Source organism: Pipistrellus hanaki (genome assembly GCF_964339955.1).
Source record: "Pipistrellus hanaki genome assembly, chromosome: 7".
NCBI classification, from domain to species: Eukaryota; Metazoa; Chordata; class Mammalia; order Chiroptera; family Vespertilionidae; genus Pipistrellus; species Pipistrellus hanaki.
In genome coordinates, this window is record NC_140509.1 from 20,707,298 (window position 1) to 20,722,784 (window position 15,487).

Consider the following 15,487-nt stretch of genomic DNA (forward strand, 5'->3'; position numbering starts at 1 on the left):
TCACAAATTAATATTGGGTGGTCAAGGTAGGTTTCTTTCAGAATGTGCCATGCAAGGAGGTGTTGTTCATCAGAGAGTACAGTCAGGAAAAACCCCTGAGGCCAGAGTGTTTGGTAGATACAAAGAACAGGGAAGCCAGGGTGGCCAGAGTGGAGTGAGTGAGGGAACTTGAGGTTGTCAGAAGATGTAACTGTGAGATCTTGCAGGCCACTTCTAAGTCTTTGATTTTTAATTTGAGTAAAACAGGAAGCAATTGGTATGTGTGAAGGAAGGCTGAATAGATAACGGACAATCTTATCTATCTGGCTGTGTGTGTGAAGAACAGACTCTAAGAGAGTGTGAGAGGAAGTAAGGAGACCTTAAGAGACTATTGCAGCCCTGGCCAGGGTTGCTAAGTGGCTTAACAACAACAAAAAAAAAGAGGCTATTGCAACAATCTAAGCAAGTGATGGTGGCTCTGGGAGGTTACAGCAGTGAAGACTAAGATAGCATTTCTGTATATATTTTGTAGGTAGAAAAGCATTCGGCAATCCTTAAAGCTAGCCATATGTGAAAGACTAAAACAGCTAAACTGTACATACGTACCTTCATGTTTCCTTTTTGTCTTTTACTCTACCTCCTCCTCCACAAAAGTTCTTGGTACCTTTCAGGGGATTCTAGATTCATGATTCTCCCATCCCTGCTATCTGTCACGTCCACCTCTTTACTAACCAATGCTGTGTCCCAATTTTTTTTTTCTTTTCTTTTCTCCAGCTAGGTTTTCTGGATTCATTTTAGCAATGATTTACAATGTCAGGGATTGACAAACCTTTTAAATGTTTACCCCTTGGGGAATATTTGCATTTTAATTGAGAGAAGCTTGTGCAGTTTAACTCAAAGAACATACTTAGGAATATATCTCAAGAAACTAGAAACACCAATCAGAAAAGATATATGCACCCCTCTGTTTATAGCAGCGCAATTTACTTAAAAAACAACAACGGAGATTCAAGATCATGAGTTCAAACCTGAAAGTTCAGATCATTGAAGGAAGATGACTTTAGGAACTTAACGCATTGGAAATGTCTCCAGGGCATGCTTGAATAGGGAAAGAGAGTTTCCAACATCTAAGACTTGGTCTGAAGAAGAGGAACTTTAATTTTGGGTTTTTATATCTTCTGAATCAGCATAATTTTCAATTAAATACTTTAATTTTAGTCAAATATTTGCTGAGTATCTGTTCTTGCCAGGATGATATTAGATGTTGGAAATAATATGAAATTCTCCCCTAAAAGATGTTACAGGAATGGCAAAAATATTATAATACAATGAAATAAGTATTATACATTTAGAGTGCTAGAAGTACAAAAGGATAAATCAGCCATGGAGAGGGCCCCTGGGGGGAAAAGTCTAGGAAATTTTCTTAGTAGCTACTACTGTCATCTCTCCCTCTCCTACTCCTCCACTTCCATTATAAAATCATTATAGAGCTTGTGCTCTGCCAGTGATCCAGATGTAAGGGAGATGTCTGGCAACTTCTTCTGTGAATTGTATCAGGATCTCAGTTGAGCTTTCATCTGAAGGAGAGTGACTCAGTGCAGGCATGTCACTGAAGAGCAGGAAATATATGTGTAGAGTGATGCTCTCATCTTTGCTCATCGATGCTTCTGGCAAGAGAAGTTGGCCATAATGAAAGGCAGTCTCTTCACTAGAGTTCTCATTTGTCACTTATGTAATCTAAGGTTCTGCTTTACGTAAAGTGTAATCATGAGTTCAAATCCCCGATTCTTTAGGCAACTAATATATTTCACTTTGAGATCTGGGTCTTTATACCTAAAGTCTGGTGTGGAAATTTAGGTACAGGGGATAGGAGATGGGAGGGGAATATTTTCTGAAAGAGAAGGATATGCTCTTGCTATCCCCATCCTCACATCCAAGATTTATATTATATTATCCAGGATTGTCTATAAATAGGGTTAATTCTGACAAACTTATATCTTAAAACTCCATTTCTTTTTCTAAATGTAAACTTTGCAGTGTAACTGTCATGTAGTGGATATTTAAGACATAGTTATTGGATATAGACTAAAAGCATAGATTAAAAATTGGAAGGATACAATTAAGTATCATTAATTATTTTGCGAAATTCAAGGTCAGGCTGGTCAGGTCTACCTTCTGTGATTCGCTGAAGGTGATTCCAACCTGCAATATGACAGTCTATTATTCAAGTTATAATTACCTTGACTACAGTGATTTCTAATTTTAAACAAAGGAAGGGAAAGAAATGAATCTGGTTTAATACCTGGAAGCCTTAGAATGCTGAGAAAGAAATATGTTCCAAATTAGAATGTTGTTAAAAGAACCCAGAGGAAATATAGTGAACCTAAAACATATCTCTTATGGCAACAAGAATGATTTTCAGACTGAAAAGAAAAAGCTATATATGTCTTAGAGATGCATAAAGCCTAAGATAGATGAGAAACTAGAAAGATTGCCTAGTTCTGAGTAAGTTCATATTTCCTGGTCTAGATAAATTGTGTCTGAAAACAGATGACATTTCTACTTCTATTGCAAAACTGTTGTAACTAATGGGAAATAAGAGATTTACCAGGGAAAAAAGGCCATATGTTCCATTTTTCCAGAAAAATGGAAGATAATTTCTGAAAATTATAACCTATATTCTTAGTTTATGAATGTTTACAACAACAGTTATAACGGGAAGTGAGACAGGTTTTTCAAGCAACAGACCTTTATTTATTGAATGCCCTCCATGTTCTAGCTTTTGTGATATCTTTCACTATATCAAGAACAAAAAGAGATATGTGAGTGTAATAACTTGTTTCTGTGAACTCACATTTATTCCAAGTGCTCAATTCAAAGCATCCTCAAGGTCACTCTCTAATCCATTAATTTATTTCACATTTCTGCATATTATTGTCTTTCTAAAACTTGTCCTTTGCTTTCTTATTTGTTTAAAGTTTGTCTCTATTCACAAGGATGCAAGCTCGAGTAAAGTCTTGTTCACTGTACTTAGAGCAATGCATATCACAAAATACACAATAGTATTTTGTTGAATGAATTCATGAATTGAACTGCGATATCCAAATGTATTTATAGGATTGATGGATGGCAGAACCCAGTAGGCAAGAGTTCTTTATTATTCATATATGACTTGAATGAAAATACAAATGACATGCCTAACAAACAGTTCATGAAATAATATAAAAATTTTTATCTTCATAGTTTATAGTGACAACCCAAATCTAGTCAGATGAAATTGGATAGACATAATGCCTAAAGTACTATTTTTGGATCTAGAGAAAAAGCATACCTACAGAATGGAGTTTGATTTCAACAAATGTTTAAAAAAAAAAAAAAAAAAAGATTAGAGATTTTAGGCCACTGTGAAATTCTGGGAGCCAGAAATCCAAAGTCAGGGTGTCAGCAGGGCTGCACTCTCTTGTCATTGTCTCCCGTCCTTGTCTCTCCCAGCTTCTGGGGCTCCTGCTCTCTTTGGCTGCTGGCTGTATAACTCCCATCTCTGCCTGTGTCCTCATATGGCCTCTCCGCCTCATGCTTCTTATGATCCAACAATATGAACTAACTCCAACTTCACTCTCCTGTACTTTCTAAACTCACCACAAAAAGGAGGAGACAATTTCAATTATTATAATCTTCATTGTATTAGTTGAATTTATTGTCAAATCATAGAGGTGATAATTATATTCTACTTTGTGTTAAAAAAAAAAAAAACATCTAGTTAGACACATGGCTTTTAAAAATTTAAAGAAATATCAACAGAGCAAAATGATGAGAACAGTGAAATTCATCAGTTAAGGATTGGTAAAGAGGAGTTGATAGGAATAGCAGTATAACTATCATGTCTAAGAGAGCTCTTAGAAGGCACATGATTCGAAGGAGAGAGAAATAGGAACAATGGAATGGTTGTACTGTATTTTGGCTCAATATAAGGAAGAATTTTGCACCAATTCTAACAATTATGCTAAATGTGTTGCCTAGGAGGTAGGTAATTCTTCATGTGGTGGCAGAATAGAGGATCAGAGAGATTTATGTCTTGATAGGGGCGTTAAACCAGATGGCCTTCAACATCACTTTTGAATCCAAGATTCTATGGCATAATATGTGCATTAACAAGATACATCTCTGTACAGGTTTCTCCTGCTATAATCTTTGGAGCAGTTGAAGACAGGAGGACAAATGTTATAAATGATTATGCTTCCTGAAATGATAGGCAAGGGAATATGGTAGATAAGTGCACTGTTGTTGAGCTGGAGTGTCTGCACCCAGATCCCAGCTGTGACTTACTAGCTAGTGACCTTACATAAGTTATTTAGCATTCCTGCACTTTAGTTTCCATATATCAAATGGATATAATATAGTATCTTCTTAGTAGGTTTTCTGTAGTAATAAAATGAGGTAATACACAAAAAGCTTTTAGAATTATACCTGGCTCATAGTGATTGCTAGCTATTATTATCATTCCAGCTATTATTATAATTAAATAGAATAAATCATGATGGAGTATTAATGTATATTTTATTTTATAATATTTGTCTTCAGATATTTTTTTGGAGAATGTGTTATATTATAGAAAAAGGATGGCTATTGGATCCAAGCAAGCCTGGATGTCAAACCTGTTTCTTATTTTTTATGGGCTAGTTAGTCTTAGACTAGACTACACCTGACCTCACCATGTCTCCTTTTCCTAATGACTCTTTAGTTATAGTCTTGTGGGACATTAAGTGACTCAATATATATAAACTTTCCCAGTAATAAAAGTCAGTTGTTATTCCCCATGAAGAGATGACATTTCATTTTGTTTTTTTCATCCAAATAAATTATTGTCTGGAGGCCATAGCAGTTCAGAGTGAATATAGAGACTTAGGGCTTAAAAGGGGCCTGAAACTTCTTTTAGGTCTGGAATTTTGATTTCTCTTACCTTCATTGCTCCAGTTTAATGAAGGTTATTTCAATTATATCCATAAAACTCAAGGATTTATTTTACTTGATTGCCCTGTCTCCTTATGTAGATGGTTTAGTATGCTTTCTAGTGGACTGAGACAACGTGGAGCTGTGTGCAGATTTCCCCTTGCCTCCGAGTCTCTGGGTAAGCTGCCTGAGACAGGGGCTTCTGAAATGATAGGAGCCTTGAACTTAATTAAGCAGCTTGGAATCCAGAGTGGTATCAAAGCTGGGCTTTTGATTATGAATATTATCTTGATTCCTACAACTTCCTCATGTTCAGCCTTCTCCTCCCAACATTACACAAAACAAAACTTATACTGAGTTGTACTTAAAACTCAGGACATTTTATCATTTGATTCATTAACATTACTATGTTAGAAAATACAGGAGATGATAAGGTCTAAAAAATAAATTTAAGATCAAGAGCTTTCTAGTTTTTCCGTTTTAGAGTTAAATTGATTAAACTACTTCTATTCAAAATATGCTGCTTATTAAACTGCTAGTAAATTTTATATATTCTGATCTTTGTTTTTATAAATGATATAAGATAATATATCATTAGTTCACTATAATTTATTGGCATAATATTTGTTAATATGGCACTATGAAAAATACTTTGAGAATCAAAACAACAACAAAAAATAAATAAAAAGCAGTCATCACATTGAAAGAATAGCACTCCTATGAGGAAATGCTACTAATGAGAAATTTATATATAACTTTCTAGAGAGTGATATGTTTGAATTCTGAAGCTATATATCATAAAATTGTCTATAATCCCTAGACTGATATTTTACTGCTCTGATAGTTCATTGCTTCTCATTCAAATGAAATATTAACATGGAGAGCTAATTTTTTTTCTGTCAAGATCACGTTGGTCAAGCATAATAACTGTTTTCTTTGATAACTTGTCATTTAACCTGGTAGAACTACTCTAAAATTATGTCATGTTCTTCCCTCTTTTCATCTCCACTCTTGCTTTCTGGTTACCCATTCTAGCAATACAAGACCAGTTCAAGCTACAAGGCTTTTGCAGCAATCCCTACCAACACATTGCTTTTGGAACAGAAGGTCAGTGTTGGCTAAAAAGCAGAGTAAATTTTATGTTTACAGTGTCACTTATGTTTTCTAAAATTTCTGTTTTAAAGATCTGTCTTTTCTAAAATAAAGTTATACTCTCAGTTTAGGATGATGTGAAGAAAACATCTTGGTGAATAAAATTGCAGACATCATTACTTTATCATTAGAGGCTAGATATGAGCTTAGAGTTGTCCAGTCCAATGTCAAGTAGCCCTGGGAAACTTAATTTAAATTGGAAGGATCCTGTCCTTTGGAATTTTAGATTGTTGTGATATTCAAGAGCTTCCACCTCTATTTGCAGTGATCAAAAGAGTAGAGGCAAAATAGGGTTACATGTAAAACTGGCCAGCTTGGTCAAAACTTGGTGACTTAAAGTGGCTTGCACAGTGTAGATATGTGTTAGCTGAGTATCTAGATTAGCTCCTTAGATCCTATCATGGGCTAAACCTCTTTATACATTCCTGCTGGCTACTGATCCTACCTCTATAAATGAGAGGGAAGATTGAGATCACTTCCAGTGACTCATGCTTTTGGGTGACTTGAGGACACTTTTGCTTTGCCATTCAGTCATTAATTATAAAATTATAGGATTCTACTTCAGCAGGTAACTTAAATTACAGCCTCTTGTTCAATAAGCACATTATAGATGCTCAAATAAAGGCCAAATAGAGGAACATATCAGAATCAAAGTGGAATCAATTATGAAATCTATGAAATTGTTCATTTCATATGTTATTTTGATGATTGCCCATTATTCCAATGGCCTATTGTTATGTTGAATCATAATAGCAGTGTTTCTCAGCACAGACCCTCTGCCCATTTCAGATGGACATTTCTGAAATCTGATCATTAGTGCCTGCCTTCGCAGAAATGGGAGAAACTCTCCCCCTGAAGCAGCCAGGCAGGGAGAATTCGAGACCTGATGGGTCATGGTGTCCTTTTATCACCTAACCTGTCATATTTTCCTGTAGCTGAGTGCTTCTATTATATGAATGCTTTATTTAAAAAAACAATAGTTAATTCTTCTTGAAAAATTTTTGTAAGATAAAGTTGCATGGCATTATTAGTTCCAAAATTTCTGTCTACCAGCTCTATTTGCTTCCAATTAAATGGATTTTAGAGATTATAATTTTCTAAAGGCCCAGTGCACAAATTTATGCACCAGTGGGGTCCCTTGGCTCAATCTGTGGGTTTAGGCTGAAACCGGCTCTCTAACATCCCTCAAGGGGTACCAGATTGCGAGAGGGTGCAGGCCAGGCTGAGGGACCCCACTGGTACATGATCAGGGCCAGGGAGAGATGCGAGAGGTTGTCCAGATGGGGAGGGATCATGGGAGGGCTTCCCGGCATGTCTGGCCCATCTTGCTAAGTCCTGATCAACTGGACCCCAGCAGCAAGCTACCAGTTGGAGCATCTGCCCCTTGGTGGTCAGTGCATGTCATAGTGAGTGGTTGAGCAACCTTAGCATATCATTAGAATATTATGCTTTGATTGGTTTGAATGGATGACTGGATGACTGGACACTTAGCATATTAGGCTTTTATTATATAGGATTAATCATTAAAAGTGAAGAACCATTGACTTAACTTCTAATTTTATCACAGACCTATTTCATCAATGTGTATGGTGGTATCACTATATGTTTAATCTAATACAACTTCATATGGAAGAATTTTTGTGTTTCAATTTTGAATAAAACATAATTTTTAGGAAATTTATTATTTTTGTTGTTAGTATACCAGAATGTAAATGTCATGATGCCTAATTTAAAATATTATTCTAGAGAGGATTGATTATTATACAAGCAATAATGTGGGTAATTATTTCTTGGCTAAGTAAATTATTTTTGGACCATAAATATTTTTGGATCATGAATTGTTCAAAGATCTCATGATATGGTTTGATGTTTGTTTTTGCTTTAGAGCCTTTGTATAATTCCACATATTTTTTCTGGCTTTTCCATAGTATGTGCTCCTCAATAAGAAACTTTACTTTGTAAGAATTTTTAAACAGCAAAAGTCTTATAACAAGAGAGCTTATTTCCATGAATATTTCTTGAATAATATTAAAACTGGTAATTTAGACCTTTTTACCTATCTGTTTATACCAGCAATTTTCAAATGGCATGCCATAATAATTTTTAAAACATGCAATATCATCTGACTATGTAGTCAGGGGCACTGACCTCTTTTCCCTTAGATTGTCAAATATAATAATAGCCAACACAACAATAGCCATCCATTGTGGATGAATCAAAATGATACCTTTTTCTTTTTTTATATGGGCCAAAAATGTATTGATTGATGTGTCACAGAATTTTAGTAATTAGTGTATATATACAATGAGATGAAAAAGGTAGAAAATTGCTGGCTTATACAATAGAACTTATCCTATAATGTTTAATTCACAGGATTTTATTTCTGAATTGGGTGAGAAAATTAAAACTATAATCATCAGAAATTCATCTATTTTGGAAAGCATTAGCATTTGGAATATTTTAAATCACGGGAGCTTTTCTGAGATCCATTTAATATAACAAAGAACACCACCTTTAAAGTGTAGGGTAATGCTGTAATCTCATTATAATAATTGGTTAGCATCTATACTATAGGTTGCCTTGAAGAGATAGTTATCAATTTATTCAAGCCTTAGTTCAACAATTCATTCTCGGCCCAAGTCAAATTAAACCTATGGTTGACATTTTAAACATTATGTTTATAGAATATAGTATAGGAATTATTAGTAAGGGACAAGAGTCACTTAAAAATAACACCATTTTTAAAAGCAAGATTTTCTCCAAATTCAAACACAGGCATCCCTTAACATGAGACATTCATCCATTGTTGAATCACTGGATTGGTTTCAGATTTAATCACCCCTAGATGAAGCACATAATTTTCAAAAGAGTACATTTGGTTGGCAGGGGATATGAGGTTTCTGATACTTCTGTTCTATAATTTATTTTCTGCACCAAAACTGAAATTTATAGCATATTCAGTATTCTATCTGTTTTTTCCCTATGTACATTTAGGAGGAAAGCATTTTTAGCTTGTTTTAACTAAAGCTTTATAGGAAGGGGTAATTGTAAGCATCATCTTTTAATGTGTTTGCTTCAGGGTCTTTGGGTTAATCTGCTGCTAATAATCATGTACAAGCTTGAGATGAGGATGAAATACAGGTGATTAAAAAGCAGGAACAAAGTAATCAGATTACTTTGCATTTGCAACTGTCCACAGACCTTATTACAATATGTTCAACAATATACTGAGCTCTGTAGAGAAAATAATTTTGATGTGGGCATTATTTTTTAGTCTCTATTTGTGTACTGCTCTCAGAGAATGTTAAAAGTGTCTCTTATTGATTAAGCTTTCTTTTTATCATCTGAGTTTGATAGCAATGGGTAAAAAAGTTAAAATTAAACTGCAGAGTACATATTGATATTCTCAATAAATGGATTATTATTTTCACTGTGCATTTGAGTTCAGGGAAGGAAAGATGAAGATAGGAAATTTCCATGAAATCATATAATATGGATCTTTATTGTCTCTCAAGTAATTAATACTTTTCAATAATAGTATAAAATTTCTTCTTGAAAAATAATTTGAATTCTTTGTTCTTTTCCTCAAAAGTATTCTTTGGGATAAAATCAAGGCTATGATCACTACAGTTTTACAGTTTTACTATCCTACAAATGACATTTTATAGATACTTTTAATACGTTAGCTACACATGTTTGAAAGAAAAATTCTAGAGGAGTTCAATTTTATAAATAGCATATATAAATTGCAGTATTAATTATTCAAACAAAACTTCTGGGATAAAATTTATTTTGGGTGGAAGGAAAATAACCACTTTGAAGACTATACAAAAAAGAAACACTTAAAAGATTTGAAATATCTCATCAGCTGTCAAACCATTTTATTTTAAGTTGCCAGTTTAATTTTTTAAGACATGAGTTGGTAAACTACAATGTGCTTAAACATATGTCTTTGGATAAGACTATTTTAAGATCTCTGTGTGTCTGAAAAATTTAACAAAATCTGGATGCTAACTTAGCATAAGGCCTATACTAGAGAGAAATCTCTTGATTTAGATAGTATAAAGAGTGAATGCGTTCCCAACTTCCTTAGCAATGGAGAAGTGCCAGGACCCAATTCTAAACTGATTGGTTCTTCTTAAGCAGTTGTCTACCAGGCACATAGCTCGTTAAAAACGCTTAATAAATGATATTTAATTATGCATATTGCTTGTTTTATTTTTTTTTTATCGTGAACTATTTGAGAGAATATAGATTTTTTTTTTTTTGCTTTAAGGTTTATTGAATCAATTAATTCAGTCTATAGCTGAGTATGTCTCTAAAATATCCAATTGTATTCCACAGGATTTTAAGACAAACTTTTGTTCAGAGTATTATAAAAATAAAGGGGTCTGGTATATGACAATTGGGATGATGACAATTAAGGATCTTTCTTTAGGGTAGAATAGCTTCCTCAATTCTGCTTCTATGGAAAAGATATAAGGGACCTTCTTCTATAGAGGAAGAGTTGGTTTTAGACTTGGTGCCTTTTAACAATTAGAGAGTACAGTCACAATGGCTGCCATAGCAGTAACGGCTATAGTGTATCAGACACTAAGCTGAGTACTTAATCATCCTCAGAGCTCCGTGAAGAGTTTGATGATCACAGATGCCAAGTAGATGCCTCGAAGCGCAGGCTAGTAACTTGCTCAACTGGACCTCAGGTGGACCTCATTATCCTCCACCCTTTCCCTGCTCATCACACAATGGCAACATCAACTAGCTAAAGTGAAATATTGAGGAAGAGATGATGATTTGCGATCCCTGTCTACAACACCTTTTTTTTTCCTCATTATTTGCTAAAATATATTTAGCTTCTCACCAAATTAGTGGGGGAAAAAATATCTTTTAAAAAGAAGACCAGTGAAAGGAAACTGGAAATGATTTAGCTCTTCAAAGACTTTAGTGACTCAGAGGAATTACAAAACAGCCCAATTCTTTGAGTGACTGGGAAAGATGAGGTGAATTGCAGTGGAGGAGGTGCCAGCTGGAAATAGGAAAAACCTTTCTGACACCCTTGATTAAATAAATGAAGGCAAAGTATGGATTTTTCGACCACTGAGCCTTAATGAATGGATTTGGAACAGTCTTGTAATGGTTTGCAAAAATTCATTTTCCTCTGTGTGGGAGGGACAGACATTTAAACCTTCAAAGATATTAGGATTAAAAACACCAAGTAGATTTCACAAATTCTTAAAAATGTTAAATCAATCATATGATAATAATCTAGTGAGAAATATTCCCAGGTCTTTAAAGAAGCTGTACTTTTATATATCCAGAAGCCACTTTGGCTTACAGGGTATACATTTCCTCTTTTCTTCAGATTTGAATGCTATTCAGACCTCAGTCTCCAACTAGATAATCTAAGTGAGATTTACTTTCCAAGAATATCTTCAATCTATAGGTGGTTTTGTTTAATGACAATAATAATAATAATAATAATAATAATAATAATAAAATTAAATTAAATTTAAAAAAAGAAAAGAAAAGAAAGCAAAGCTTTTGTATCTCTCAGAAGATTTATTCCACCAAATGGCTGGACAGATTAACAAAGTATATGAGCATTTAGGCTGAACATGAATCATTGATGGAAGATGGTTAATTTGATCCTTACTAAAATATAGTAACTTGCCCATGAACTTTTTGAAATCCAATCCAATTAGAGTAGGCATCACAAAAAGTTTCATAAACCGTTTTAGATTATTCTTCCTTTGAAAGCAGTTAAATTTCTAATCTATTGAGAGTGCAAGTAACACATTCTATCTTTAGATATTTTTTAGAACTTAGTCCTATTTTGAAAAAGAGTAGTAGATTAGACTGATTTAATATTTCTGATGAGAAATTATTTGTAATTCCATCAGAGTTGCTCTCTTTGCTGCGGGGACACCAATTACAGTTTTTTTTGCATCTGCTAGTATTCCTATAAGGACTTGGACTTACAAGGCTTGCTCATAATTCTTAGTTATTAATGATAATGTAGTATTTACCTCAAGCTATTTTATTTTAAAAATCAGTTATAATAGGTCTTTTTAAAAAACAAAACAAAACAAAAAAACAGGGCCACAAAGTTGGCTGTCTCAGGCAAAATATCACTGCTTTTAATGAAAATATTTTGAATAACATATTAATTAAGAATCTTTGGAAATAAAATTCAATGTATATCTCAATTATGCCTCACTTGGCTATAGTCCAATTTGGTAGACAAATATATGTTTTTAATAAAAATATGTTATTGGAGAATATCTGAGAGAACTTCACTCAAAATGAATAAATATAAGAAACATCAATACAATCCTGCTGGCTAAGTTGTGAAAAAGCAATCAATGGTCATATTTCCTGTTAATAGAGATTTAATATATTTAACTTTAATACTTTTTTTACTATAGAAAAAGAAACTACTTTTTATGGCTGCTAGAAAGAGTGGATCAAAATGTTCTTTGATAAACCATTTTCAATAAAAAAAATCAATTCTAATAATTTCAAAACTATTTAAATTCAAAATAACACCCTCCCAAATTTTAATGCAGTCTTAGTATTGTCCTCATTTCAAAGTTTCAGTGCATTAATGACCCAATACCCGTTATCTTCCTTAATTTTCCAATCATTATGCATAGATTTATTTTTGTTCTTTGAGTAAATGTCAGCACTTTAAATAGCCTGAATGAAAGTTTTGTTTGCCTATAGTAAGTTCACACAAAGTAACCAGGATATTAGCCTTTATTGGTTTTATCTAGAAAAAAATTCTATCATTAAATCAACACTGACTACTTGCTCAGATCTTTGAACAAATTTAATTGAAATATGGGGAAAGAAATTATTTATTTGTTAGTTTAAATATTTAAAGAGTTTAAACTACTTCTCTAGAACATTTTACTAAGGAGTATTAAAACTACTTTTTTTTAATGATTCATTAATTAATTTCATTTACCGTATTTTCCGGCGTATAAGACGATCCCCTAATTTTACAGTTAAAACATAGGTTTAGGCCTATATTCGCTGTATAAGACTACCCCCACTTCCGAGGCAACACCAGTTCTTTTTTTAATAGACCGCCTCTCTGACTCTGGCCAATCTGAGCAGGCTTTTTACTATTGTAGAACACAGTGTGCTCTTTCCTGAATATACAAAAATAAATACCATATTTTCCCAATTGAAATATGAAAAATTTTCCAATAAGGTGGAGATACAATTGAAAAAATAATTATGATGAAATATAATTAAGTTATGTACAACCTGACAAATGTATCATATAATTAGAGTAAAAGATAAAAGGGCTAATAATTAGATAAAGCATTTTGAAGAATGAAATCTGTTGTCTGCCTCAAATAGAAAGGCTCACTATGAATTTGTTTTAAAAGTATGCTATTGACACATAGAATAAGGTAGAATATAGAACAGCTCACATCCATAAAAATGATAAATGCATTAGTGTCAATGAAGAAAAGGGGAATAAACTTATGAAAGAAGACTAATCTCAAAAATTATCAGGGAAATGAAATCTAAAGAGAGATGTACATCAGGATGTTAACATTTTTTTAAGTGTGAAAATAAGCTCCAATTCATTGCTATGATGAGTATAAGATTATTCATTTCAAAAGACGATTTGAGAATCCTATCTAATAAAATAGTAATATGCAAATTAACTGTCACTCCAAAACACAAGATGACTGCCCTCATGTGGACACAAGATGGCCACCATAAGGTGGCCAGCAGGGAAGGGCAGTTGGGAGGGACCAGGCCTGCAGGGGAGGGCAGTTAGGGGCAATCAGGCTGGCAGGGGAGTGGTTAGGGGTAATCAGGCTGGCAGGCAGAATTGGTTAGGGACAATTAGGAAGGTAGGCAGGTGAACAGTTGGGAGCCAGCAGTCATGAATTGTGAAAAGGATGTCCGACTGCCCGTTTAGGCCTTATCCCAGTAGGATCAGCCCTAAACGGGCAGTTGGACATTTCTCTTGGAGTCCTAGATTGGAGAGGGTGCAAGCTGGGCTGAGGGACACCCCCCATGCATGAATTTTGTGTACCAGGCCTCTAGTCTATACTAATAAAAGGGTAATATGCTAATTAGATCGGATGTCCTTCCAGAAAAGCCATGGTGGTGGGGCCAAGGCAGAGGTAGTTAGGAGTGATCAGGCTGGTAGGGGAGAGCAGTTAGGGGGATCAGGCTGGCAGGGGAATATAGTTAGGGGGATCAGGCCAGCAGGCAGGTAAGCAGTTAGGAGCCAGCAGTCCCAGATTGCTAGAGGGATGTCCGACTGCTGGAATCTGGACTAAACCAGCAGTCAGACATCCCAGTAGAGATCACGGATTAGAGAGGGTGCTGGCCAGGCTGAGAGACAACCCCCCTCCAGTGCACAAATTTTGTGCACTGGGTCTCTAGTATCTGATTAAAGTGGCTCTCCATGATTACACTATTGTGTAGGTACTTTAATCTTAAAATTACAAATGTGTGTCTAAAAAATGTGTACATGGATGATTGTTGTTACAGTTTATAACATTAATATTGGGGACACTTCAAATATCCAACAACAGAATAAAATATCCATTTTTGTGTGGAATATGTATACAGTGGAATCCCATGTGTAAATGAATTATTGAATACATAACTACATGGAAAAAGAAATAAGGTAGGAAGGAATTTTGAGTGGTGATGGATATGTTTATGGCCTAAATTGTGGAGATGGTTTTATGGATGTATATTTATTTCCAAATTCATCAGTTGTGTACATTAAATGCAGGTTTTTGTATATCAATTATAATTTGAGAAACTGGTTAAAATAATAACAAAAAACAAAGCAAGTTCCAGAAGTGTATATTAAACTTACATAAAATTAGAAGGATTGCACAAAACAACCTTATAGTAGTTGTTACATTTTGAAAATAGTTAAATGTCATTTGAGGCCAAGTTGGATGAATAAGATAGCCAAGACTTTTTGTTATATAAATAATTACAAATGAGGCTAAATTTTAAAATTCTGTGTGCATGTTTCTTATAAACTGGTTCTCAAGCATTTTCTCAAGAATAGTTTTTGTACATTTTGAGAAATTCCTACATCATTGTTATTTTTGTGGGCAGCTTCTCAAGGTAACTGCTTTGAAGGGAACAAGGCTCATCTGGATGTATAAAGTGTCCAAGTTCTACTTTGTATGTTTAAAAATTCAGCCTTTTTTTTAATATACAATTTTTAAAATATACAAATTTTTAAAATATACAATTTAAATATACAATTTCTTTTTTTTTTAAATATACAATTTTTTAAAATATACAATTTTTATTGATTTCAGCGAGGAAGGGAAATGGAGAGATAGAGACATTAATGATGAGTGAGAATCATTGATTGGCTGCCTCCTGCATGCCTAATAATTGGAGT

General features: G+C 34.1%; 1 protein-coding gene across 16 annotated transcripts in view; it reads left to right on the plus strand.

The window, feature by feature from the left end:
* MLIP (muscular LMNA interacting protein) overlaps positions 1-15,487 on the plus strand; it is a 252,609-nt gene that overhangs the window by 142,292 nt on the left and 94,830 nt on the right. For 14 of the 16 annotated variants that reach the window (XM_084889444.1, XM_084889446.1, XM_084889435.1 and 11 more), the window contains one exon: positions 5,965-6,036. The exons of the other annotated variants lie outside the window; for them this stretch is intronic. In XM_084889444.1, the coding sequence (XP_084745570.1) occupies positions 5,965-6,036 (72 nt within the window). The remainder of the gene's footprint in view (positions 1-5,964; positions 6,037-15,487) is intronic. 16 annotated transcript variants of the gene reach the window in all.